The sequence below is a fragment of the Vipera ursinii genome (assembly GCF_947247035.1).
Source record: "Vipera ursinii genome assembly, chromosome: Z".
Classification (NCBI taxonomy): domain Eukaryota; kingdom Metazoa; phylum Chordata; class Lepidosauria; order Squamata; family Viperidae; genus Vipera; species Vipera ursinii.
Genome location: NC_139517.1, coordinates 73,468,358 through 73,490,517, shown reverse-complemented (window position 1 = coordinate 73,490,517; position 22,160 = coordinate 73,468,358). Strand labels below are relative to the sequence as shown.

Here is a 22,160-nt window from a genome sequence, read left to right as displayed (position 1 = left end):
AGCTGCGGGTTGCAGACCTAGGGGCTAGAGAAATGATAAGAGAAGGACAAATATTTGAACCTAGAAACTTAATGGAGATCAGCTGTTGTCTCCTGCTGTAATGTAGGATTAGCCTGACCCTAATTTAGTTAAAATGGTAAGCACTTAAAAGTAAAATGTGTATCCAGTTTCTTTATTGAGTCCTAGTTATCTTGCAACTATGAAAACCATCTCATTCTTTCTTCATTGGTTTTATTTAGGATTCTGAGATTGCCTCAGAGGGGCCTTCTTTGAAATGAGTTGACCTAGTTTATACCTGAAATAACTTTTTTTCTTAAAATGTATTTAATTACAGGAGCATCAGGGTGCACTGTTGGGAAATACAGTACAGAGCGCAGTTGTAGTCATAAATTATTTGGTATCGTATAAAAATGTGAACATGGCATTACTTTATGAACAAGGTATGTAATTTTATCATCTTATGTTCACTATTCTTCTGTACAATTCTTTGTTCTTGTTCTGTAATAAATTTGGTAAACTTGATTATGAATACTATTCATAATTTTAAAGAAAACTTTGTAGAAGAAATTGTCTCACATCAGAGTTTAGTATTTCTAGTTGTTACATTTGTTGCACTCTAGCAAATATGATAGGCAGTTTTTCTTTTAGCTGCAGATAATCCTCCTTAACAACTATAATTGGGATTAAAAACTATCACTAAGTGATGCTGTCATAAAGCAAAAAGTGCCATGTCAACTTAAAATGGCAATTCTGGCTGTTAAGCAAATCGCATCTGATCAATTATGTCATATGACTACCATACAACTTCCTGCCAGTTTCCCATTTTGGAAAGCTAGAAGGAAGGTCGCAAATGGTGATTGGGATTCTGTGACAATCAGAATTATGTGCTGGTTGCAATCATGATCACATGACCACAGGGATGCTGTGATGACCTCAGCATACAGCTATAAATTTCATTCACTGCTATCAACACTTTTGAATGGTTGCTAAATGAACAGTCACTAAATTAGGACTACATATAGTTGTAGAACTGAGTGGAGATGGTCACTTGCAGTACATCTATTCTCATCTCCATCTCTAAACTTCAGAGAAAGGCTTGGACTATATTTAATTGCTGCATAGTTAGATTGGCTAGGAAAGCCTAGCAGTCATCACCAAATCAGGTAAGACACCAAAAGAAAATATTGGCATTAATTCCTACTCAGAAGGACATTCAAGTTAAGGTCCTTAGAGGAATGTTCTACTCTCTGGTCCTCTTCTTGAGAAACACTAGTGAAAGAGACTGAGCATCATTTTTAGGGCAGGTGTAGGCAACCTTGGCTCTTTTATGACTCGTGGACTTCAACTCCCAGAATTCTGGAAGTTGAAGTCCACGAGTCATAAAAAGAACCAAGGTTGCCTACCCCTGCTTTAGGGATATCTTCAGGTACCAGTGCCAAGGGAAGCGGTATTGATATATTGTTCTGAAAGAAAAAGAAGATATATGGTTATATGTTTTGTTTGGTCAACAGAACTGATGGAAAGCTATATATTCTCACTTGCAATACAATTCTGCAAGTTTCAAATACTGTTTTCATTGCATATCTTGCTTGTGAAATAGAAGAATCGCTCATAAGTCAGCAAGAAATAACTAGCTTTTATCATAGTAGAAAAGTGAAATATAATTTTTAATACTCAATCTTGTATCTCTAACATGCCATTCTATGTACAAACTTACAATAATAATGTGTTAATTACAATCACATATATTATTTACTTGGTAAATTATACATTAATATAGTAATTATACATTAATATTTATAAGTTACAATTATGTAAAATATGTAATCTCTAAGTTGAAGCCATTTACTATTTACTATTCCATCCAAATTTTATTAATTTAAGCATTAATGATTGTCCTTCAACTTGAAGCCTTCTTAAAGGAGCTTAATCAATAATTAAAAAACAGAAGGCCCCCACATTCAGGTTTACTATATAAATAAACACAAGATAATAGGAAAAGAAAATCAGATAAGAAAGGAAAACATGATTATAATATCAGTACCAGAGCTGATTACTTACTCTTATTTTTTTCGTATAAGGTAGTTGGTTTTGATAGCCATTGTGAGGAGGGGTCTCCAGTTCAGCTGGTCATAGGAAGGGGAAATAGTTTCCCATTATTTTCTTATTTTCATTATTTTCTTCTTCCTCATAAAATAAAATGATTGAGCCAGTACTTTATGAGAAGAACTATACTGTTGGAATATTATCGCTATTTATGTAGTTATTTAGTAAATATATATGGGCGTCCATCTCATGTACATGACTCTAGATAGCCAGTTGTTTAACTAACAAATAAAAACAAAGTAAAAGGCAACCAGTAAATAAATAAATAAATAAGTTAAAACAGCATAGAACATCAGCTCATAATAAGCAAATACTGTGCAATCTGTATAACCATACTACAGGTTCATCCACACTATCTGGGCCCCTGGTTTGATAGCACGGCCAAGTATTTAATGCTTTGCAAAAGGCCAGCAGGGTGAGGCAAAACTTATCTTTGGAGTATTATATTTTAAAAGGAGTGCACTGTAGCAGAATAAGCCTTGCTTGGTCCCACCAGATAACATTTTAATTACTTGAATTATCCAGGATACAGTTGTTATCTGATAGATCTGAATTGTGTTTGGAGACTTATAATGATAAGACATTCAATTATGGGGCAATAGTCAACTTGGATCTCCTGCTTGATTAGTGAACTTTTGCTTTCGGCTTTTCATGATCTGGTTGTGATAATTGGATGTTAGAAAGATAATTGAATTCCGTGGTTAACGATGCTGAGTTTGTCAACTGGAAAGCTGCTAGTCCAGGTTTGAGACTTGAGTGCTGCGCAGCAGAGTGAGCTCCCATTGCTTGCCCCAGCTCCAGCCCACCTAGCAGTTTGAAAGCATGAAAACGCAAATAAATTAATAGATACCACTTTGATGGGAAGGCAACGGTATTCCATGCACCTTGGCATATAGTCATGCTGGCCACAAGACCACAGAAGTATTTTTAGACAACACTGGCTCCCTCAATCAAGAAATGAAGATGCAGACATGACTGGACAGGGAAAACTTTTACCTCCCTTTAGATATAAAAAGGGCCTCTAGGTGGTTTGATAACATTAGGAATATAAAACTTGAATAATTTTGTTTTTAATATTGATTCTTAAGTATAGTACCTAGATAATTTTGATCTTGGTAATTAATAGAAACTGTTGGTTGCTCTTGAGGCAATAAGAAAAACTCCCTTCTACAAATTACATTTAGTTATAAAGAAGCACAATCATTTGGAAAAAATATTTTGTAAAGAAAATTTACAAGCTACTAATTCATGGTGGTATTGCTACTCCATTTCTATTTTCTTTGTCCAAAGAGTTCCATAGATTTTCTTGTTTCATCTTACAATCAAAATAGTCCTGCTTTGGTACTTCCCAGATATATAATTTGCCCTCTAGATCTGTTGGAAGGAATAGAATTTTTAAAGCAGAGATTTTTATTCTTTACATCAGAGAACATTCCATTTATACACTGTGAAAAAAAGGTGTTGGCAGGTTAATATCATGCAAGCGTAGAAATAAATGGAATCCCACAGAGATGTTCCTCACTCAGCTCTGCAGTTCATACTGAATTTATTTACCCTGTTCTCCAACTTAGAATCTGGGAAGTTTTTTGTTTACTTTTTTATTATCAAGAAATGTGCTGGAAGCAAATTAGAGAACACAGAACACAAGTGATAAGAGGTGAAGAAACAAACATGGATATTTGATCCAGAAACAATTAGGGTTAATATTTGGGATGATTTGTGATTAAAGCTGTGGTAAATTTTCTACAAGTTTATTATAATAATAGTTTGTTAACACCTTTTCTTTTTAATGTCTTTTTTGTTGTGTTTTTTTTCTTTTGTCCTTTTTAAAATATTTTGGTGTTTTGTGTTTTAACTTTCTTTGAACAAACTAAAGTTTTTGACGGAAAAGAGAACACAGTTTGTTTTCCAATTATAAGTCTATGGGTTCTGTTAAAATGATGATGAGAGTAACACGATATCCACTTTTATTCACACTGTGGGAAATAAGTACATCCCATTGAATTTTTGTTTTCTCAACGGATTTCAACATACAGATATTTGTTATTCATGTCAGCAATATTGATAGATAAAGTGGATATAATGTAACAAATATCATACAGCATTTTCATTTTGTAGGCCACTGTGTAATTTTAAAAATGCAAATTTTGTATGTGGAAAAATTATGTATAGCTTAATTAAAAAACACATAACTATGTCAAGAATCCAAAATTAGAATCAGGTGACCAAATTAGGTACTGGAAAGAATATGTCTTATTTAAATCTCAGACATTTATTTTGGTTTGTTCTTTGTTGTTGAAATGTGTGGTATCACCATATCTAGATCGAAACAGTTCTCTAAAGCCCTCAGAAAGTAAATTCATATGAATCTGGGAATATATCTGTGACTGTTTAGGAATATGAGCATGGATGCCTATGAATCTGGAAAAGGATTTTAAAATTGGACAAGTAATCTCTCAAGAAGATAATCTATAAATGGTGATTCCCAACAATTGCCAGTATGCTTAGGCCAGATTGTCCCAACATGTTCAGCTGAAGAGCAGAATGTACAATATTTAAAGATGTCTCTAGAAATTAATCACATGATCCCAAATAATTACCATGACCCTATCATATTATCCCAAAGATAATCCTAACTACAATTGATTTCAAAGTGCTTTAGAAAGAAGCAGTACAAATTAAATCTACATGGGAGGTGCTCCACAAGGAAAATTTTGCTGTTGAGAGAAAACATCGGGTCAAAACTAAAGTTTGCTCATGCACATAGGCAAAGATTGCTACTTCTGGAACAAAATGCTTTAGAGTCTAGAGTCTAGACAGACAAGACAAAAAAAGAGTAATTTGGCCACAATACCAGAAGACATTTTTGGTGAAAACTGAAGATAGCTTTTTATGAGGAGAACTGTAATACCAATATAAAATATAGTGGTGGAAATTTTATTGTTTGCATCAGAACTTAAACAGCTCACCATCATAGAATCCACTAAAAATCCTTCATTGTACAGAGGATGCTTGAAGGTAATATCAGACAATCTGTCAGAAGACTGAAGCTCAGCTAAAAGTTGGCCTTGCAACATGACAGTTTACAAACTCTAAACATTGCCATAAATCCACTAAGAAATGACTGAAGAGAAAAAAATAATAGAAGTGGATGGTTCCGGAATGGCTAAGTAAAAGCTCTAATCTAATCTCATGAAAATGCTGTGGGGTGATTTGAAATGGGCTGTGCTTGCAAGAAGTCGAAAACATTGCACAGCTGAAAAATTCGGCCTGGAGGAGTAAGAAAAAATTTCTCAGTCAATATCAGTCACTGGTAGGTAGTTATAAGAAACAGATAACAAGTTTTGAATATATTTGTGAATCTTGTACCTTGCTTGGCAACTCAGGAGTAGCATCTCTTTATTATTACTTAAAATTTGCAGTAACACCAAAAAAGCTTTTGCTCTAATTACAATAGAAGGACTTTCAAGTAGTCGAATAACTGTAGATACGAGGTCCTGGGCAGAAAAAGTACAAACTGCTTTCGGCAGCTTCCTCAAAGAGCGGCGCCGCTGCCCCTTCGCACGGAGGTGCGCGCGCAACTCCAGTCGTTCGGAGAGGTGCGCGCGCACCTCTCGGAATGGGCAGGGGTGCCGCTCTTTGAGGAAGCTGCCGCGGCCCGTCTGCTAAGCTGCCGCTTTCGGCAGCTTCACAGACGGGCCGCGGCAGCTTCCTCAAAGAGCGGCACCGCTGCCCATTCGCGCGGAGGTACGCGCGCACCTCCGGTCGTTCGGAGAGGTGCGCGCGCACCTCTCGGAATGGGCAGGGGCGCCGCTCTTTGAGGAAGCTGCCACGGCCCGTCTGCAAAGCTGCCGAAAGCGGCAGCTTTGCAGACGGGCCGTCGCCGTCGGGCAACCGGGAACCGGTTCCATCTCATTTTTTAAAAAATGGCAGCCGCGTGCGTCCGCGCATGCGCAAAAAACCTTTTTGCGCATGTGCGTGCATGGACACACGAACGCGGCTCCCTCTTTTTTTAATTTGTGATGGAACCGGTTCCCAGTGGCTCTTTTTCTTTTTTAGGTTGCCGACCCCTGCACTAGGGGCACTCATCACATAACTTTGAACGAGCGTTAAGTAAATGCTCATAACTCGGGGATTACCTGTACAGTAGTGTATATGACTCCATATCCATGTCATGTCTTGAGTAGTTAGATTGAGAAAACATGGCTGGCCTAAGTTCATCCACTGAGTTTGATAATTATCAACTCACATTTGATTTAATTATGTTTGAGGGACAGTCACAGTGATTTATTTTAGGAACAGTACAAGCTTCTATATCTTCTAGATTTCCTCTAGATGTATGCTAGACCAGAAAAATATGTTCTTTTACATTTCAGTATCTTTTTAAAAATAGTAATTTACAGACAGTAGTAACATTATGTTATGAAACAAGTTTTGTTGAAGAAAGATATCTGCGTAGGCTGACTAGGTAGTGCTCATATTAAATTATCTTATTTCAAATCTAGCTGATTTATTTTCAGTTAATGAATGGCAGGGGGCAAAGATGAATAGGGTTATTTAATTGATTAAGGGGAACTGACATGTACCATGTCCTGGAAGAAACAATTTATTGTAGTGGTTAAGGGTACAATTGGGAGACCATGTTTTCTAGTCCCACCTGGGCGACTTAGGGTTAAACTCTCTCAGGCCTAAAAGATAATGGCAGTGGCAAATTACTTCCAATATTGTTGCCAAAAAAAATCTGTATAGGCTTATCAAGTAGCTAGGAAGCAAGACTTACTCAAAGGCACAAAAACCTGTCTTGAAGTAATAACACTGGTCTACAAGGAAAAAGCCTCGGAAATGAAAGTAGCTTAATTTTACCAGAATTGTGTCACTAATAAAAGAAAATTAAATCCTGAGTATTAATTGGCTCCAGTTTTCAGCTTCAGGTCAAAATTGCATCAAAATAATTCAAAATTATGAGAGGGATATGTGATTATGCTCTATAGCTTTTCTGCAAAAACTGATATAGCAATGAGAACCACACCAATCATTATAAAATTGTCTTTTTATTGATACCAATAACATAACTTTCCATTCATTTATTGGTTTTTGACATCATTTAGAGTGATATCACTCTGCAAGAGGTTCCACTGTTGTAATCTGGAGCTCTGCTTTAGTCTTAGGCAATTCCAAATCCCTGACCAGGTCATTTAGTTCACTCTGTGAAATTAGATGTGGTTCAGGAGGAATCTATGGTGAGCTGAAGTTTGGGTCTGCTGACATCTATAGCCCTAGATAAGTTGCATCCTGCTCATCGTCTTTATCATCATCTGAGTGTAGAGAGTAGGATTCTGGTGGATCTCTAACTGGCAAGTCCTCACCATGGGGAACAGAACTTAGTGCAGATGGGATGTTTGGATATTCCATAGACCACTTCTTTCCTGAGGTCCCTTTTGCAATTGGGGGAACAATGCAAAAATAGCAGTCACTACTATGATTGGTGGATTCCCTCCACACCATTGAGACTGGGAAAGGCATGGACTTTTTCTTCTTGTTTAGCCAATGACACAGATAAGTTGCACATGTAATGCAACAAGAAAGGGGCCCAACTCTTTTCCTGATCCCCTATTTTGCATCCAAGATATAGGTGGTATGCCTTTTTTACCACTGCTGTCATACTGCACTTTTGAGATGCAAATTTAACCTTGCCACAAATGTAGCAGAAGTTATCTGCATTGTTTACAGAATTTTGAAGCATGTTGGCTTCTGAAGGGAAAATATGCAACTGTTCCTCAGAAATGTTAGGCAATGACATTTTCACAAGCCGCCAGATGTAACTGTATGATGTTTAGATCTGACCAAGACAAATATACCTTGCAATAAAAGAACAATAAATTACAGTTAAGTAATAATCTTTAGTCTCAAAGTGAAGATAAATTTATACAGTTCCATGTGGTACCATTTTCATTGTTCGTTGGTGGAGCAGTGGGCTAATGCCTCCTTAAGTAACACCAGCTGCCTGCAATTAGTGCAGGTTCGAGTCCCACCAGGCTCAAGGTTGACTCAGCCTTCTATCCTCCCGAGGTAGGTAAAATGAGGACCCAGATTGTTGGGGGCAATTAAGCTGACTTTGTAATAATGCCGCTTGGGGGGTGTATGCAGGCATATACATAGAATGAAGGCTACTGCTAAGCTTGTAAGCCGCCCTGAGTCTTCGGAGAAGGGCGGGATATAAATGGAATTAAAATAAAACAAAAATAAAAAATATGTTGAGAAGCTAGAGGCATCATAAACATTAGACACCTCCTTCCCTTGTAGGCAAATATACTCACCTGTGTATAAATCTTTACTGTAAAATATCATGAAAACGTTAGGCAACCAGCACCTTTATCATCTATTTTCTAATTCATTTAAACAAAATATGTAAGAATTAACACATTTTTTTTCGAAAGTCAATAATTTCCCAAAATTTGTAGACCAATGTAACTGGAAAATAAATTAATTGGGAATAATCACTGAAAGCACTAACCTTTAGTTGAAGAATTTGAATGGAAAATATTTTTTATTTAAAATGTAATAAATATTTAAATCTGTAGCTTTATATATCGGCATATAAAGATTTGGAATTACTTTTATTTTTTTAACAGTTGATAAGTAGGGAGAAATAGATGCAAGAGTATTAAAGTGTTAAATTGGTCAATTGAATGCACCATATTTATTACCAGTTATTCCTCGTGGGTTAATTTAAAAATTATAGAATTGTTTACGTTAATAAAATTAAGTCTCTAACAAATTATATAAAATATTTGGTTTCACTCCATATCATCCTCATATATGTATCATTCTCATATATGGTGCATAAGGTTGCATTTAAAATGTCTTACCTTATATTGAGGCTTTAGGAACTTAAAAAAGTATTCTTTGCAGTAATCTAATTCACAGGATTTATAGTCTGTCACTCTGCCATCTACGTATCTATCTAGAAGAAGAAGTTACCTTTGTTGTTCTTTGTTAGTTCAGAAAGAAAAGTAAACTAATAGGCGATGACAAGAGAATCCTTCTCTTTGCCCACATCATATAGTTGTCTTTACAGAGGTAAGTCCCACTTAGAAGTTGGTTTATACCTAACTAAATATATATGGGCTCTTTCATCAGTGTTCTCTTTCTTCAAATCCACCTTTGATGTCTCAGACAAAAATAGTCAGAATTCTTACACTACAAGATTTGGGGTATTTACTATAACTGAGACAAGGACCTCTGCTCCATTTTGTAGCTCCAAACTATCTTTGTTTCCAGATAACTAAAAAACTTATAATTAAACGGATTGCCTTTTTTTCTGCAGCCAACCAACTAAATTGCTTTTTCTTGACTTTCAGCTACGGCATTTTTAAACACTAGATGGCATAGGTATTCTGAGCTGATCAGTTGCTGCACATCAAAAGAGTATGTTTCGCTTCCTTTTTTTTCCAGTATGGAGAACAAAATAAGTGTGCAATATTTCTATATTATGTCTCCTGGACACAATTGCATAGGATAAATATCTCTCTTCAAGTCCAAATTGGTAAAAAGATGAGAAATTTCATATCACAAATTAGCAAAGTGAAGTAACAGAATTTCCAACAAGTGGAGCAGCATAATCATAGCGAACTTGTAAGTCATAGTGCAAAGAATCTTCAGATAGTTTGCAAATGTACATTTGATAGACATCGGTTTACTGGATTGTTTATGTTGGCTTGGTAAATTTGATTTGGTGCAAAGAAAACTGATGACAGATTCTGAAGAGTAGAGGCATTACTGTAATTATAGACCCAGTATGTGGCTTTATTTTGTGGAAAGTAGTGCATCTAACTACCGTATATCTGTTTACACTGTTATTTATTCAGAGTACTCTAAGTGCTAGTAACCACATTCTAGAAATAGGGGAATTCAAATAACAAAATAGGCAACAGTGATTTTGATTTATGGAGATTGAAGGCAAAAATGTATAAACGTGTGGTGGGATAGAAAGGACAGAACAGAACAGAATAGAATACTTTATTTGGCCAAATGTGATTGGCTGTGATTAGATTCAGAAGGCTGGCCTGTTGTCTCTTTAGATAATGTTTTATCTATCACTATTTGGAAAATGACTGAAGCAAGCATATAAATATAATTTTTAACAAAACATTACATAATTTTCTATTGCTTTACTCAAGAATAACAGTCTTATTTTTGAGAATAATTTCAGTTATATTCCGAAATTGTACCTCTTTCAGAAGTGGTCCCAATAGACATTTGAGGTATAACTAGTGTCTTGAGTCTCAAGGCTTAGTGCATCCATTTTGTCCCTTAAGCCAGAAGTTTCAAAACACATGTGAGGATTATTTCATTGGCATCAGTGCTGCAAATGGAAATGATTCTTTTCATTATTCTGATACAGAAATCAAAAGGAATAAAATGAAAACTGTAACAGTATTCCATTAAAGAAAAAATGTTTTCTTTAAAAAAAGAAACATTGCAAAACATAGATTTCTTTTATCATTTAGCACTGGCCACTTACTTGGCAGCATTTGTCATCAACCATTCCAATATTTGGTTTGGTGGCTTTTTAATAACAATCAAATCTTTTGAACATAATCATGTAAAATTTGGCAAAATTCTTTGTCCACAAAGAGTAAATTCTCCTTGAAAATTATTTCTAATTCTACAAAAAATTAAAAGATATTGATAGTCTCTTTAAAAGAAAAAAAATCCATGTTTTCACTGTAATTTTGACATGTGTTACTTTTTATAGGCTAAAAAGTCCTGGAAATTTAGTTGATTTTAGATTATTTTCTATGGAAAGGAAACTAAAAATTTATCAAATATATTTTGTTATCCAGAAAAAAATCACTATTTAATGTTTTGCATTTATAATTAATGGGAAGCATAGTAGCTTGGGTTTTTTAATCAAAGTAAAGACTTGAGTCTAAAGTGCATGTTTGTTGGTCTAGACTTTTCATCTAAGGAGGGTCAAAACATTGAATAATGCACTTTTTCAGATAAATGAACGGCTTGAAATTTTTGATTTCTTGTCATCACATGCCAACAGCATGCTTAGTTGTATTATGATGTAGGCAAAATGTCTCCTGGATGGAACATCCTGTTTTACCTTGTAAGTGCTATCCTGAAATATAATATTCATGCACAATAAACTGGCAAAGGGTTAGAAATTAAATATGTACTATTTAGAGCACAGTTTCTTAATTAGTTTCTAATAAACATATGCCATTTTCTTTAAGGAGATTTGAACCACATTTTTCAACAAAGGGTTTGCATTAGGCTCAACATATAGATAGATTTAGAGAAATGATACTTACATAGGTTTGATTTTTTTAAAGATAGAATTGTTCTAGTTGATTGAATTTTAAATTATTGTTACGATTCAAAGTTTACTCACTAGAAAATAAAAGATTTCCCCCCCTCCATTTTCTCATTCTGTGAAGCCCTCTTGCATTTGCTGTTGAGCTTGCCAAGCCAAAATTAATGCTTGTAGCAACTGTGTCCATAACTGTATATTGTTTTCGTTCTGTTATGCTTTCTTTAGAAAGTTGTAGATCTCATGAGAAGTTCAGTAAGTTTATTTAACTATTGGTTTTCAATTGAGAAAAACAGCAAAATGAACAAAAAATAATTCAGGATGTTTCATTTTGCTCATGTCATTCTGGTATCCTGGGAATTAAAGGATCCAAAATTATAAAGAAATAAAAGTAATATATAAAGAAAATGATAATATAAACCTCTGTTAGCGTATCATTTTGAAAGTATAATAGTCTTTAATTTACTTCTGGAGATTGATTTCAATTATCAATAATGTGCTGCTGCAAAACGATCTAAGAAGAGAAAGTAGCAGGAATTGCAGAAGTCTATGGAACTTTCACGATATAGTCAAGTAGTCATGTAGGGGAGGGGGGAAAAGATTTGGGTGTAGACGCAATATATTTTTATATTTGGTGGTTCTGTGGAAAGGGTGAGCTTTTTTGGATTGTGGTACTGGAAGAGGAACGGCCGATTACAGAAGAGTTGACTTTAAAGTTTTTTGATTTGGGATCCTTGGTTAATTTGGAAAATTATTTGTAAGAATGTTATATCATGGAATGGATAAAATGGATGGAGTTTATTTAGGATAAGTATAGGGTTGAGAAGGGGTTTTTTCTTCTTTTTCCCTTTTTTTTTGTCTTTAATATATATTTAATATTATTAAGGTTTGTTCCATTCTATATAAGCTAGAGAGTGTCCTTTTCTTATTCTAGTTTTTTTTATACATATATTTAATATTGTTAAGGTTTGTTTTATCCTATATAAGCTAGAGAGTGATGGATTTTAGAATTTATAGTTGTTAGTATATGGTTGCTTAGGTTTGCTTTTTTTTATATATATATATATATATACCTTGTATTCAGCTCTGGGAAGTAGGGGGGGAGGGGGGAGGTAGGGGGGGGGAGGAGGGAGGGGGGAGGAGGGGAGGTAGGGGGGGAGGAGGGAGGGGGAAGGGGGTTTTTTTAAAGGAAAATTGTATTTTAAAACTTTTCAATAAAAAAAATAATGTGTAACAAATAGTGGTGTTTAAAAATTGTAGATTCTTGAATTTTCAATATGTCTGCATAAATATAATCTAAAATGTGATCTGCTTTATGTGCAAATCCTAAAGCCAGGTAAAGAGGACCAAATTAAAGAAATGAGTCAAAAACATTTATTTATTGATGAAAATGACACCAAGCTACATATTTGTATGTGATAAAAGTATATGAACCTTTAGGATTATTAGTTAAAGGGAAATAAGATAATCAGGTGTGAATGGGGGAAATTCTACCTTATTTGTAGGTATTCACAATCAAAATTTAATCTTGACAGAACAGGTATTTGAAATGTATCATGGCTGGAGCAAAGGAAATTTCTGAGGATCTTTGAAAAACAATTGTTGATGCTCACCAGGCTAGAAATGGATACAAAACTATTTCCAAAATGTTTGAACTCCAACTGTCAAGAAAAACATGTACAAATGGAGGCAATTCGATTTTATTGTTGAATTCAACAACATTGGTTTTTTTAAAGTATTTTATTAATTTTCTATTATTACAATTCATTAGTGCTTAATGAACAACATGTTGTCTGGGTTGATTTGTTTTGCTTAGTAATACAAGTTACCAAGTTCTTACTTTCTATCCTGTTTTTCCAGCCATTGATAAAATAAGTTCCATGTCTGAAAATATTCTGTGTCTTCTTTTTCTTTGATTCTCTGTGTAAGTCTATCCATTTCAGCACCAGTCCAGTATTTTCTTGATTATCTCTTCATCCAATTATCTCTTCATCCAATTTTTTTCATTTTTCCAGTGCTAAGCAAATACAATCCTCGCTGCTGCATGTAATGTTAAATATACACTTTGTTTATCAATTTTTTTCTGGAATTATGCCTAATAAAAAAGTTCATGTTTAAAATCTACATGTTTCCCTAACATCTTTTCTAACCAAGTATGTATTTTTGTCCATTTTTTTTTTGCTTTAACACATGTCCACTACAGGTGGTAATATGTACCAGGATTTCTAGCATTTACTAGACATATTTTTAAATATTTTTGCTAATCTAACAGGTGGAAGATGCCATCAATAAAATATTTTATATAAGTTTTCTTTATACAAAGTTGCCATTGTCAATTTTTAGTTTCTTTCAAAGATTTCACCATTTCTCTAATTCTATATTATATCCAAAAAAATTTGCCCATGTTATCATTGTTTCTTTCACTTGTTCATCACCCATTTTCAAATTCAATAAAAAGTTATACAATTTCTTAATCAGTTTTTCATTCACAACTTTTGGAGGCAAGTTGTTACACTGATTAATTTTTCTGTCAGGAAATTTCTTTTTAGTTCTAGGTGGCTTCTCTCCTTGATTAGTTTCCATCTGTTGCTTCTTGTCCTGCCTTCAGGTGCTTTGGAGAATAGCTTGACTCCCTTTTCTTTGTGGCAATCCCTGACATATTGGGACGCTGTTATCATGTCATCTCTATTCCTTCTTTTCATTAATCTAGACCAGGGGTCGGCAACCTAAAAAAGGAAAAGAGCCACTGGGAACCGGTTCCATCACAAATTAAAAAAAGTGGGAGCCGCGTGCGTGTGTCCATGCATGCGCATGCGCAAAAAGGTTTTTTGCGCATGCACGGACGCACGCGGCTACCATTTTTAAAAAAATGAGATGGAACCGGTTCCCGGTTGCCCGACGGCGATGGCCCGTCTGCAAAGCTGCCGCTTTCGGCAGCTTTGCAGACGGGCCGCGGCAGCCTCCTCAAAGAGCGGCGCCCCTGCCCATTCCGGGAGGTGCACGCGTACCTCCGCGCGAACGGGCAGCGGTGCCACTCTTTGAGGAAGCTGCCGCGGCCCGTCTGCGAAGCTGCCGCTTTCGGCAGCTTCGCAGACGGGCTGTGGCAGCTTCCTCAAAGAGCGGCGCCCCTGCCCATTCCGAGAGGTGCGCGCGCACCTCTCCGAATGACCGGAGGTGCACGCGCACCTCCCCAAACCTTTGGGGAGGTGCACGCGTACCTCCGCGCGAACGGGCAGCGGTGCCGCTCTTTGAGGAAGCTGCCGAAAGCGGCAGCTTCCTCAAAGAGCGGCACCGCTGCCCGTTCGCGCGGAGGTGCGCGCGCAACTCCGGTCGTTCGGAGAGGTGCGCGCGCACCTGTCGGAATGGGCAGGGGCGCCGCTCTTTGAGGAAGCTGCTGCGGCCCGTCTGCAAAGCTGCCGTTTTCGGCAGCTTCGCAGACGGGCTGCGGCAGCTTCCTGAAAGAGCGGCACCGCTGCCCATTTGCGCGGAGGTACGCGCACACCTCTCCAAAGGTTTGGGGAGGTGCGCGCGCACCTCTCCAAACCGGTGGTGCCACTCTCCATTTGGAGAGGTGCGCGCGCACCACTGCCCGTTGGAAGAGGTGCATGCGCACCGGGCGGCTGGGAGCCGCAAGAGACGGCTCAAAGAGCCGCATGCGGCTCCGGAGCCGCGGGTTGCCGACCTGTGATCTAGACATAATCAATTTCAGCAACAGTTCTTTATATGTTTTAGCCTTCAGTCCCCTAATCATTTTTGTTGCTCTTCTTTGCTTTCTTTCTAGAGTCTCAACATCTTTTTAATTTTGTGGTGACCAAAACTGGATGCAGTATTCCAAGTGTGGCCTTACCAAGGCATTATAAAGTGGTATTAACACTTCATGTGATCTTGATTTTATTCCTCTCTTAATGCAGCCTAACACTGTGTTGGCTTTTTTGGCAGCTGCAGTACACTGCTGGCTCATATTTAAATGACTGTCCACTAGGACTGCAAGATCCCTCCTACAGTTACTACCATTGAGTGAGGTACCACCTATAGTATATTGTACCTGTGCATTTGGTTTTTCTTGCCTAAATGTAGAACTTACATTTTTCACCATTGAATTTCATTTTATTAGATAGCACCCAATGTTCAAGTCTGTCAAGATCCTTCTGTATCTTAAGCCAATCTTCCGGAGTGTTGACTATTCCTGCCAACTTGGTGTCATCTGCAAATGTGATGAGTTCTCCATCTATCCCCTCATCAAAATCATTGATGAGGATCCTGAAGAGCACTGGGCCTAAAACAAAGCCTTGGGGTACTCCACTGCATATTTTTCTCCATGTAGATGCAGTTCCATTGAGGATTACACGCTGAGTGCAGTTGGTCAGCCAGTTACAAATCCACCTGTTGGTGATGCTGTCTAACCCATGTTTTTCTATCTTATCAAGTAGTACGTTGTGGTCTACTTTATCAAATGCCGTACTGAAATCCACTTAAATTATATCCACAGTATTCCTCTGGTCTACTAATTTTGTCACCTTGTCAAAGAATGGAATAAGATTTGTCTGGCGTGATCTTTTTTTAAAAAAAATCTTTTATTGATTTTTAACAATTACAGTCTGTGGTGCTTAGTAAACAACTTGTCTGGGTTCACATATTTAACATTAACTTCTTCAATATAAATCTGTTCAGTACTGCACAACCCAGTGTTTTTTCCCTGATCCTCCTTCCCCTTATTTTTTCCACTTTCCCCACATTACACAGTTAAAGTTCTTGCTAGTATTGATGCATACAAAGTTAAATATAATTTTAATTTTAATTTAATAATATTTATATACCGCCCTTCTCCCTGAGGACTCAGGGCGGTTCACAGGGCAGAATAAAATACTAAATACAAACGTTAAAACAAGATTAAATAATTGCCCATATTAAAACAATTGGAATCAAATTCTAAAACACCAAGTTAAAATTAAAACACAAGAATAAAAACCCCACCAATCCCCATCAGGCTAGGCCGGCTTGAACAAACAGAAACGTCTTGAGATCGCGACGAAAGGAGCGAAGATCGGGCGCCATCCGGAGCTCTACCGGTAGCTGATTCCACAGCTCCGGAGCGCCCACAGAGAAGGATCTCCCCCTGGGGACCACCAATCGACATTCTCTGATCGGTGGCACCCTGAGGAGGCCCTCTCTGTGGGAACGCACAGGGCGCAGGGAGCTTGATGCCGGCAGCAGATGTTCCCTAAGGTACTCCGGCCCCATGCCATGAAGGGCTTTAAACACTGTTACCAGTACCTTGAATCTCACCCGGAAGACAACTGGCAACCAATGCAGCTCACGGAGCAGCGGTGTAACGTGGGAGTATCGGGAGACTCCCAACACAACTCTCGCGGCTGCATTCTGTACCAGTTGGAGCTTCCGGGTGGTCCTCAAGGGCAGCCCCATGTAGAGAGCGTTGCAGTAGTCTAGACGAGAGGACACGAGCGCATGAGTGACCGTGCACAAATCATCCCGGCTAAGATAGGGCCGCAACTGGCGCACCAGGCGAACCTGGGCGAAGGCCCCCCTAGTCACAGCTCCTATATGGTCTTCCAGGGTGAGCCGTGAATCTAGGAGGACACCCAAGTTGCGAGCCCTATCTACGGGGGGTAATAGTTCACCCCCCATAGCCAAAGGTGGAACATCCGAATAAACCCGGGATGAAGGTATGCAAAGCCACTCAGTCTTGTCGGGGTTGAGCTGGAGTCTGTTCCTCCCCATCCAGACCCGAACCGCCTCCAGGCACCGGGACATCACGTTGAGGGCATCACTGGGGTGGTTTGGGGTCGAAAGGAAAAGTTGGGTATCATCAGCGTACTGATGATACCCAACTCCAAAGCCACGAATGATCTCACCCAGCGGTTTCATATAGATGTTGAACAGGAGAGGCGAGAGGACCGACCCCTGAGGAACTCCACAAATGAGAGACCTCGCGGTCGACCTCTGTCCTCCTGCCAACACCGACTGCGAACGTCCCCGGAGATAGGAGGAGAACCACTGTAAAACTGTGCCTCCCACTCCCAATCCCCTGAGACGCCGCAGCAAGATACCATGGTCGATGGTATCGAAAGCCGCCGAGAGGTCTAATAGGACTAGAACAGAGGAATATCCCCTGTCCCGAGCCCTCCAGAGATCATTCACCAGCGCGACCAATGCCGTCTCCGTGCTGTGCCCGGGCCTGAAACCCGATTGGTACGGGTCTAGATAATCCGCTTCATAGATAAACATCCTCATCATATTTTATTAATATTATACAAATAACAATAATATCAATGTGTAAATCAATATCCTGTTTTTCATGCTCTTGATTAAAGTTTGATTTCCTATATCAATATTTAAAATATCTTTGTCAGTTATGATTTTCTCAATATTAAATTACGTTTATATAGCTAAGAATTTTATTCATACCAGCCATCCTCTTATTTTCTTATTTCCCATATTTTTTAAAAATGCTATTTTAATTCTAAATCATATCTTTGAGGGAGCACCTGCTGCCGGCATCAAGTTCCCTTCGTCCTGTGCGCTCCCACAGGGAGGGTCTTCTCAGGGTACCGCTGGTAAAAGATTGCCGGCGGACAATACCCAGGGGGAGGGCCTTCTCTGTGGGTGCACCGGTCCTTTGGAACCAGCTGCTTGTAGAGCTTAGGACTGCCCCTTACCTCCGTTCATTCCGCCGGGACCTGAAGACCTGGCTCTTTGAGCTTTCTGGCCTGGACTGAGGGTATTAATTGGGGTTTTAATTGGTTTTTAATTAGGATTTTTATATTCAAGGCTTAATATAATCATTTTAATTGTTTTAAATTTTGTAATTGTGGTACTGTTTCTTTTAAAAAACCTTGTGAACCGCCCTGAGTCCTACGGGAGAAGGGCGGTATATAAGTCTAATAAGCTAAACTAAACTAAACTTTCATTATAGAACTTTAATTATATGTAGGGTTCATCCATTCTTTTAATCATATTCAAACATATTTAATCATATAATGTCCCCTCTGATAGGTCAAGTCTTCTGTTTTTTAAGTCTAACTCTTGCTTGCTTTCTTTGCCAAATAGTTTTCCAGGCCAAGGTAATTAAATTGCCCAGAAATTTTCTTTCTGTTTTTGTAAAGGTTGCTTGGAATGAGGAAGACAATTTAGATAGGGTATTTTTTGGGGGGGAGGGGGGAATTCCATCCATTTATATTCCTTAAGCAACTCCCACTTTCCCTCTCCCTCAATTTCTCTTTTCATTTTTTGTCTCTCAAGTTCTGAAATTTCCCCTGTCAGCTCTATCTTCCTTTTTAAAAAGACTTCTTCCTTATCATCATGTATATTTTGCTGACCTAAGGGGTAAAACACCTTTTCTATTTTTGTTATTGTGACTAAATCTTGCAATATTTTATTTGTATATGGTAGTTTATATTTCCCTTCTTTTATCTCTCCCATCTCTGGGTCAATTTCCTCTGTTTCATCGTCTGAATTCTGGTTTATTTGTTCATACTTTGTAGTCGTCTGGGAATTTCCTAATTGTAGATATAATTTGGAGATTTGCTTGTTTATGTTATGTTATGTTAAATTGTTTTTAGTCTCATTATGGTTTCTTTTTTTGTCCTCTGTGTGCGACAATTATTTGGTGAATTAGTTGTAGCATAGAGTATATTTCCTTCTGCAAGGTGTTTTTTTTTTTTTGAGGCATCATTCCCGGAGGTCCTTGATTAGCCTGGGTGGGGGCTTCAAATGGAGGTGCAAGGTATATTTTCTTACCACTTTTAGCTGGATTTGAAACATCCACTTTTTTTAAATACAGACTACAAGATATTTGCTAAGGTGTTGGCTAATAGACTGATGAGGGTTCTGCAAAAGGTGATTCATGGGGACCAAACGGGGTTTATTAGTGGTAGGCAAATGAAAAATAATGTGAGGCATATAGTTGATGTGTTAGAGTTTTTGGAAAGGAACAACCAGATCCCTGCGGCGCTAATTTTTTTAGATGCTGAAAAAGCTTTTGATCAATTGAATTGGCAATTTTTGATGAAAGTTTTAGATAAAATGAATTTTGGGGATAATTTTTTGCAACCAATTAGGGCATTATATCAAAAACAAACTGCCCGAATAATAGTTAATAATAGCCTGACAGAAGCATGTAATATTGAGAAGGGCACAAGGCAAGGGTGTCCGTTATCGCCCTTGTTATTTGTGTTAACATTGGAGATATTATTGGTTAAAATACGGAATTCGGAAAAAATTAAGGGTATACAAATTAGAGATCAGGATTATAGATTGAGAGCGTTCGCAGACGATCTGGTTGTTACAGTGACCCAGCCGGAGAACTCTGTTGTGGACCTGATGGAGATAATAATACAATATGGGAAGGTTTCTGGATTTAAAGTTAATACACAAAAAACTAAAATCCTGGCCAAAAATATGACAGCTTCGCAAAAGGCTCTCTTAGAAGGATTAACTGGATTTGAGATTGTTAAAAGGGTCAAATATTTGGGGGTGCTTTTGTCGCCCTCTAATACAAAGTTATATAAAAATAACTATGAAAAATTATGGGGGAAAATTCAAAAAGAAATGGAGAGCTGGGAAAAATTGCAATTGTCTTTGTTGGGGCGAATCGCAGCAGTGAAAATGAATGTCCTGCCTAAATTCTTATTTTTATTTCAAATGATACCGGTTCTTAAGAAAGATTCTAATTTGGAGGAATGGCAGCGAGGTATCAATAAATTTGTTTGGGCAGGGAAAAGGCCGCGAGTTAAACTTAAGATTATGCAGGATACTCGTGAAAGAGGTGGTCTTAAAATGCCTAATTTTAAATTATATTATGAAGCTGCTGCGTTAGCAGGAATAAGTGATTGGATCAATTTGACTCAAGAGAGATTATTAAATCTTGAGGGCCACGACTTGTTGTTTGGCTGGCATGCATATTTATTGTATGATAAGAAGGTAGATAATGTCTTTAGAGTGCATATTTTAAGACAGGCATTGTTGAGAGTTTGGAAGAAGTACAGACATAAGCTAGATTGTAAGATACCATTGTGGGCAGTCCCAAAACACGCAATAGAAAATATAAATGTTGGTTTTAAACTACGTACAAGGAGATTTTAAGCTTGGAAAGAAATGTCTGGTGTTTGAAACCATATAGCCTCTTGCGAGATGAGAAGATTGTTCAAACTTGGTTTCAATATACTCAGCTACGGGCCAGGTGGAAAGAAGATCAGAAAAATGGTTTTACAATGACTGATGAAAATCTGATAAAGCAAATCAGAAATCAGGGTCCAGCACATATTAAACGGATATATCTTGCTTTGATAGAAATTGACTCAGAAACAGAACTTGTTAAAGATTGTATGATTAAATGGGCCCAAAACATCCAAGAAGTTATTACAATGGACACGTGGGAAAGGATTTGGGTGAGGAACGTAAAATTCACACAAGCTCAAAATTTAAGAGAGAACTTTTATAAAATGTTTTACAGATGGCATTTAGATCCTAAAAAGCTTGCAAGTATGTATCCGAACTATCAGCCTAAATGCTGGAGGTGTGGTGAAGAAGATGCAACATATTTTCATATATGGTGGACTTGTAAAAAGGTTAAGGCTTTTTGGATAAAAATTTGGTGGAATATGCAGAAGATTTTTAAGCAAAGGATAAAGTTTTGTCCGCAACTTTTTTTGTTGGGAATAATTACAGATGCTACGGTTGTGGACACTAAGCTGATGTTGAATTTAATTACGGCAGCAAGACTCTTAGTAGGTCAATATTGGAAGAAGGAGGAACTGCCGACTATAGAAGAATGGACTTTATAGGTTTCTGACCTGGCAGAGATGGCAAAGATCTCGGCTTATTTGAAAGATCACTCGCAAGAACGTTATGTTATGGAGTGGAGAAAATGGATTGAGTATATCCAGAACAAATATGGGACTAAGAAGTTTCATGTAGCATTTGAATAAGTCTTCCTTTCTTTTCTCCTTTTTTTTTCTTTTCTCTTTTTTTATATATTTTATATTAATAGTGTTTGTAGTTATCCTATATGAGCTAGAGAGAGATAGATTTTAGAGTTTATGGTTGTTAGCATATGGATGTTTATGATTGTTTTTTTGGTTTTTTATACCTTGTACTTAGCTCTGGGAAGTCGGGGGGGGAGGGGAGGGGGGAGGGGTAGGGAGGGAGGGATAGGGGAGGGGTAGGGGGGATTGTTAAAGATAAAATGTATGATAAAACTTTTCAATAAAAAAAAGAAACATCCACTTTTCCCCCCTTCAGATAATCTGTCAAAACCTTTATGTATCACCAATCTTAATAAGATTAGAACATGGTTTCATCTAGTTTTCTGGTCTTTATGTGTAGCCTTTATAATCCAATAAGTTCCAGAATATGAGTTCAGTCCTAAAAGCAATATTTTTAGTGAACCTTTGTCTGAGGCCAGGTGAAGTTGTAATTCACAATGTTCAAAGTGTTCAAAATGTTCAACCACCCTGAAGACAGTTCAAAAGTCTCTCCCAGCCAGACATCATCATCATCATCATCATAATAATAATAAGTTGTTGTTGGAAGGGACCTTGGAGGTCATCTAATCCAAATTAGAACTGCAAAAAAATCCACAAAAAGACTTTGAAAAGAGAAAATGGATATAATAAAACATAAATTAAATCTGTTAGACTCAGAAAAAGTGGCGGAACACAAAAAAAGAGTGAAACAGAATTTTTTTGAAAATGCCAATAAGCCGGGAAGATGA

The 22,160-nt window shown here is 37.5% G+C and overlaps 1 protein-coding gene across 1 annotated transcript in view; it reads left to right on the top strand.

Annotated features, from left to right (window-relative positions):
- ULK4 (unc-51 like kinase 4) overlaps positions 1-22,160 on the top strand; it is a 179,011-nt gene that overhangs the window by 119,246 nt on the left and 37,605 nt on the right. Inside the window, exon 32 of the mRNA XM_083379010.1 lies at positions 335-440. Within this exon, the coding sequence (XP_083235136.1) occupies positions 335-440 (106 nt within the window). The remainder of the gene's footprint in view (positions 1-334; positions 441-22,160) is intronic.